Source organism: Oncorhynchus tshawytscha, linkage group LG01, assembly GCF_018296145.1.
Source record: "Oncorhynchus tshawytscha isolate Ot180627B linkage group LG01, Otsh_v2.0, whole genome shotgun sequence".
In the NCBI taxonomy this organism is placed as follows: domain Eukaryota; kingdom Metazoa; phylum Chordata; class Actinopteri; order Salmoniformes; family Salmonidae; genus Oncorhynchus; species Oncorhynchus tshawytscha.
In genome coordinates, this window is record NC_056429.1 from 4,254,447 (window position 1) to 4,261,321 (window position 6,875).

Consider the following 6,875-nt stretch of genomic DNA (forward strand, 5'->3'; position numbering starts at 1 on the left):
GAGAGATGGATGGAGAGGAAGGGGGGAGAGATGGATGGAGAGGAGGGGGCGGGGGAGAGATGGATGAGAGAGGAGGGGGCGGGGTGAGAGATGGATGGAGAGAGGAGGGGGGCGGGGTGAGAGATGGATGGAGAGAGGAGGGGGCAGGGTGAGAGATGGATGGAGAGAGGAGGGGGCGGGGCGGGGCAGTGGGAGACAGAGAGAGGAAGGGGGCGGGGCAGTGGGAGACAGAGAGAGGAAGGGGCGGGGCAGTGGGAGACAGAGAGAGGAAGGGGGCGGGGCAGTGGGAGACAGAGAGAGGAAGGGGGCGGAGACAAGGAGAGAGAGATGTTACGCTTCATATGGTGTCTAATCTATTAAAAACAAGTCTCAACAAGTCATGTGATGTCAGTCAATCATCTATTCATTATCCCACACAGCAACAAAAAACTGCTAGATAAACTTTCTAGTAATTATATAGTTGAGTTTATATAAGCAGCTATGAAATGTCTAGTAATTATATTGTAGTGTTTATATAAGCTGCTAGATGATCTTCCTAGTAATTATATTGTTGTTTATATAAATTGTTAGATTAACTTTCTAGTAATTATATTGTAGTGTTTATTTTAGCTGTTTAGAAAAAAAAAGACAGAAACTGGTAACACAGCTCAGTTACACAACCACCTCTCACTAATCTCCTTCAATCTTTCCTTTGTGTGTTTGTGTGTGTCATGTCTTCTCTTTAAAGTGTTTACTAAGTGATCCTGTCAGGTCAGGATCCTGCGGCAGCTCTGTTTACATGAACTGGAGGGTAGCCGACCTGGCCATGCAGATACTCCCTTGTTAAACATTACAGTACAGACCACACATAGTAAAAGTGTTTGTATCTTGAGCTACTTCAACAGGTTCTAGTCATGTCATGGGTCCGTATTGATAAAAGCGTCTCAGTGTAGCAGTAGCTGGTCTTAGGATCAATGATTGAAGTGGATTTAACAAGCGACATCGATAAGGGATCATAGCTTTCACCTGGATTCACCTGGTCAGTCTGTGTCATGAAAAGAGCAGGTGTTCTTAATGTTTTGTATATTCAATATGCATATATACTTATTCCATGTTTTCTTGGTGTTACAGTCTGAATTCAAAATTGACTTTTTTTAAATTAAAAAATCTTCACCCGTCTACACACAATACCCCATAATGACAAAGTGAAAACATGTTTAAGGAATTTTTGCTCATTTATTGTAAATTAAATACATAAATATCTAATTTACATAAGTATTCACATCCGGGAGTCAATACTGTAGAAGCACATCCAACTTCGCGGCAACAGTTTGGGGAAGACCATTTCCTGTTTCAGCTTGACAATGCCGCCACTAATAGAGGTCCATACAGAAATGGTTTGTCGAGATCGATGTGGAAGAACTTGACTGGCCATTTTCGTGAACGGGGTAGTGTCCCCACAAACACACACACACACACACACACACACACACACACACACAGTGACCAGTTTATTAGGTACACCCATCTAGTAACGTGTTGGACCCCCCGTTTGCCTCCAGAACAGCTTGAATTCTTAAGGGCATGGAAAAGTTGCTCAATCGGTATCAAGGGACCGAACGTGTGCCAGGAAAACATTCCCCACACCGTTACACCCCCGTGTACTGAACATCTATACACTGAGTGTACAAGAATTACAAACACCGGCTCTTTCCATGACATAGACTGACCAGAGGAAAGCTAAGATCCCTGATTGTTAAATCCACTTTAAAATCGGTGTAGATGAAGGGGAAGAAACAGGTTAAAGAAATATTTTTAAGCCTTGAGACATGGATTGTGTATGTCTGGCATTCAGAGGCTGAATGGGCAACACAAAACATTGAAGTGCCTTTGAACAGGGTATGGTAGTAGGAGCCTTTGAACAGGGTAGTAGGTGCCTTTGAACAGGGTATGGTAGTAGGTGCCTTTGAACGGGGTATGGTAGTAGGTGCCTTTGAACGGGGTATGGCAGTAGGTGCCTTTGAACAGGGTAGTAGGTGGCTTTGAACAGGGTATGGCAGTAGGTGCCTTTGAACGGGGTATGGTAGAGTTTCCAGTGTGTATCAAGAATGGTCCACTACCCAAAGGACATCCAGACAACTGTGGGAAGCATTTTGAGTCAACATGGACCAGCATCCCTGTGGAACGCTTTCACCACCTTGTAGAGTCCATGTCCTGACGAACTGAGGCTGTTCTGAGTGCAAAAGGAGGGGTGCAACTCAATATCAGGACGGTGTTCATAATGTTTTGTACACTCGCAAAATGACTTGTTGACTGTTCTAATGATGTAACCAGTGTATAATGGCACAGCTCCTCAGGCCTTATTGCTTCAGTAACCCAAACATGATCATTGACTTTTAATTTCTTAGGCTTAGGCTAAGGCTACGCCTAGAACACTACCCCTAGAACACAACCCTTAGAACACTATGCCTAGACCACAACACCTAGAACACTACGCCTAGAACACTACGCCTAGAACACTACGCCTAGAACACAACCCCTAGAACACAACCCCTAGAACACAACCCCTAGAACACTACGCCTGGAACACTACCATTCAAAAGTATTACATTGAACCACGAGTGTATAATGTAGTGTGTGTGTACTGTGTACTGTGTACTGTGTGTGTGTGTGTGTACTGTGTACTGTGTGTGTGTACTGTGTACTGTGTAACCTCCGTCCTGCAGAAGTGAAGCACCCATCTGCTCCATGTGTTATCAAACAGTAAACAGCCCAAGGGACATTGCGATGGCATTTCCAGAGAAACAAATAAATTGGTTCACTATCAGGTTACAGCTTGACCTTTAGTGGGGGGAAGTAGTGAAGGAGAGCACAGCTCGGGAAGAAGGACCGACTATTAGGATGCACACCCTTATATATCTGTGCTTTGAGCTTTTCCTGGGCTTTATTAATGGAACAAGAGAATAGTCCCCCCCAAAAACTGCAAACCCAGAACCATATGTCACTCCTGCAGACGAGAGCTGAAACGCTGAAAGTATTTGACAGATTTTCTAATAGTATCTGAACCCAGGTCTGCCCTCCACTGAGCACCAGGATATAAATAATACTCACCAGGATGGTGTCATGTGATGATAACCCATGTCTGTCTGTCTGTCCTTCTGTCCGTCTGTCTGTGTGTGCGTCTGTCTGTCTGTGCGTCTGTCTGTGTGTGCGTCTGTCTGTCTGTGCGTCTGTGTGTGCGTCTGTCTGTGTGTGCGTCTGTCTGTGCGTCTGTCTGTCTGTGCGTCTGTCTGTCTGTGCGTCTGTCTGTCTGTGCGTCTGTCTGTCTGTGCGTCTGTCTGTGCGTCTGTCTGTCTGTGCGTCTGTCTGTGCGTCTGTCTGTGCGTCTGTCTGTGCGTCTGTCTGTGCGTCTGTCTGTGCGTCTGTCTGTGCGTCTGTCTGTGCGTCTGTCTGTCTGTGCGTCTGTCTGTCTGTGCGTCTGTCTGTCTGTGCGTCTGTCTGTCTGTGCGTCTGTCTGTCTGTGCGTCTGTCTGTCTGTGCGTCTGTCTGTCTGTGCGTCTGTCTGTCTGTGCGTCTGTCTGTCTGTCTGTGTGTCTGTCTGCCCATCCGTCTGTCTGTCTGCCCGTCCGTCCTTCTGTCTGCCCGTCCGTCCGTCCGTCCGTCTGTCTGCCCGTCCGGCCGTCTGTGCGTCTGTCTGTCTGTGCGTCTGTCTGTCTGTGCGTCTGTCTGTCTGTGCGTCTGTCTGTCTGTGCGTCTGTCTGTCTGTGCGTCTGTCTGTCTGTGCGTCTGTCTGTCTGTGCGTCTGTCTGTCTGTGCGTCTGTCTGTCTGTGCGTCCGTCTGTCTGTCTGTCTGTGCATCTGTCTGCCCGTCTGTGTGGCCATCAGGTGGCCAGGGGAAAGGGACATGCAAATGAAGCATTTGCAGTGGTTTTGCATTGACATAACCATTACGATTGCCTGCAATTATTATGTGGTAGAGAGATATGGTAGAATTAATGGAATCAGAAGATATATATATTAGGAGACCAATAGACCTAGGCATCAAGGATTATACAGTGATTTCAGACAAAACTTATTCAAATTAAACTATTTATTTTCACATTTTCTAACCGAAACTTCCAACTTGAAAAAATAGTTTATTTTTATTTTATATAATATATAATTCAAAGTCACCCTATTAGATAGATGATGAGAGGAGGCGATAGGTGGGAAATAGTTTTATATTTTTAATTCTATATAATATATAATTCAAAGTTACCCCATTAGATACAATTCCACCACAAACAGAATCCATTAAAATACTTCTGAGTTCTTACATTCTGTGTTGTTTACCATTTACCAGATAAACTGGTATGATACTGCTGACGAGAATATAACATGCATCTCAAAAATGACTACATGTTTAAAGATAATAGCATAATATGCACCACATATTAACACATTATTCTGAGCACATTGAGAGATATTTGATGATACCACATGAAGTATTTGGAAATATATAAAATGACTAAAAACATGAACCATATAAATAACAACAAAAAATGCTTCATGAAATATATAAACTACTAAAATCTGAAAAATATAAACTACTAAAAACATGAAATATATAAACTCCTAACAACAAGAACCAACAACAACTCTCTGCCATGAATAACACCAGCCAGGGTCAGATAAGTGTCTCACTGTATGGATGGACGATCTATAGAAGTACATGTAAACTAACTGTACTAAAACCATATACAATGTTAAAAAAAAACACCTTTACTAAAAATACCACCTTTAGAATGTAGATGGCTTTGTTAAAGACTTTGTAGTGCTCATTCATGAATAAGAATAAAGTAAGAATAAAATACATATTTATAATTCAGTTTGTTTCTTAAATCTAAAACTGAAGTGTTCCACCTCAAGCCGTAGTTAATGAATAACTACAGAAAGCAATGTACAGTAAGTAGTTAGGGAAACCTGATCCACTGTGAAGCTATGTATTATTAAAAAGCTGAACAGTAGGCGTATAAGTTCATTATCACATCAACTAAAAAAAACAACATTTATATTATGACCCTGCCAGTGCAGAATTTAATATGTAATGGTCGTAAGATATAATACTCGTAACATACTCGTTTTGAAGCGTCCGACTCACCTCTCCGATACTTGTCCCAGGTGTCAACCTCCTGTGTGTTCACCGAGGGACTTTAAACTTTCCCTGCAAGTCACAGGAGGGCGCATTGGAACCTGTTGGTGTTACCGTAAAGTTCCGTGAAGCACAGACGAAAGAGGAAGCGAGACATCCCACTCCCTCGTGTTTTCTTGTTTCAATGGAAGATAATCAACTAAGTAGACCAGAACCAGCTGCAATCGAATTGGCGTCTATGGGAGAGCCACCCATTTAAGTAGACAGGAACTGACCATTTTTTTCTCTCTAAATGTTCATTTATCCGCAATCTTTGGTGTAGATAAGAAAACATGAAGTACGCGATAGGACTATGGATATTTTATCAATTAGGAGGTACTCACCTCCTGCGACCTCTCTCCTCCGTCCTCACTCTCTCGCCTCCTTTTTGTAAAGGGTCAAATGGAGAGAATGTGGATGGAATTGCGCTCGTTCGAAATGAGACGGCACTATTCCACTCCTGCGTCATTAGGCAAATGACGTATACAAGGGTGGATTCCCTCCAAAATATTTGTAAAACATTTTATATAGCTACAACAATAAGTAGCATGGTGTTTCTTAAACGTGCGGATGGTTTTCTCTTCCAACAATACAACAGCTGATTCAAATGGGGTTCACCAAAAGGTGGCTATCAAGGAGGGAGGAGGACCTTACTGAGTTTGCCTACTAAGGAATGTATATAGCTCTGTGATTGACACGCTCCTCGACCAATTATAGGTTTCCGGGTCACGGAGGAGAGAGGGTCATGGCTAGGGATACCGAATTTGTCAAAGTGACGTTATTGTCCGGTCTTTTCCAGGTGCGCCGATACTGTAGAGTTGTCTCAGGAATAGTATTTTACTAGCCTGAAAGCTTTTGAAGACCATCTGAAGCATTATAAAAAGGAAACAAGGACCACATTTGTGGTAAACAAAAAGGATAAAGAGTCTGGACAGAAGGGTGAATTCAAATTCATTCAAGGAGCGTTATTAATCTAGCAGTGGAGGCTCCTCAGAGGAGGACGGGAACCATCCTCTTCAGTGATTTATCAGAAAAATAAAAATACTGAAACATTTAAAAGTCATAATTTTTAGATAAATCTATACAAAATATTCACATCACCAAATAACTGATTAAAACACATTATTTTGCAGTGAAGGTCTACCGTAGCCTCTGTAGGGTAGCATCATGGTGTAGCCGGAGGACAGCTAGCTTCCGTCCTTCTCTGGGAACATTGACCTCAATACAAAACCTGGGAGACTCATGGTTCTCACACCCTTCCATAGACTTATACAGTAATTGTGCCAACTTCCAGAGGACATCCTCCAACCTATCAGAGCTCTTGCAGCATGAACTGACATCTTGTCCACCCAATCAAAGGATCCGATAATGAATCTAGTACTGAAAGCATAAGCTACAGCTAGCTAGCACTGCATTACATAAAATGTGGTGAGTAGTTGACTCAAAGAGAGAGAAAGAGAATGGTAGAACAGATTTTAACAAATTCATTTCTTCAAAAATGAAGGAGGAGCGAGAGAGAGAGAGAGAGCTTGATTTCGTTGTTTTTTTTTTCACTTCCACTTACTGAGCTAGCAAATGCAGCTAGCTAGTTTAGCCTACTGAAACACCCTGCTCAAACAAAGGGATGCTATGTTAGCTAGCTGGCTATAACAGAGGGATGCTATGTTAGCTAGCTGGCTATAACAGAGGGATGCTATGTTAGCTAGCTGGCTATAACAGAGGGATG

General features: G+C 42.9%; 1 protein-coding gene across 9 annotated transcripts in view; it reads right to left on the reverse strand.

The window, feature by feature from the left end:
- Window positions 1–5,737, reverse strand: part of cracr2b (calcium release activated channel regulator 2B) — a 44,217-nt gene extending 38,480 nt beyond the window's left edge. For 2 of the 9 annotated variants that reach the window (XM_042319779.1, XM_042319591.1), the window contains exons 1-2: window positions 5,494–5,737; window positions 5,097–5,211 (exon numbers count right to left, since the gene is read on the reverse strand). In XM_042319779.1, coding sequence (XP_042175713.1) covers window position 5,097 — 1 coding nt within the window. In that variant the 5' untranslated portion in view covers window positions 5,098–5,211; window positions 5,494–5,737. Of the gene's footprint in view, window positions 1–5,096; window positions 5,449–5,493 lie in introns of those variants that run through there. The other 7 variants (XM_042319937.1, XM_042319884.1, XM_042319845.1 and 4 more) reach the window with 6 other exon arrangements.
- Between the last annotated feature and the right edge of the window lie 1,138 nt (window positions 5,738–6,875).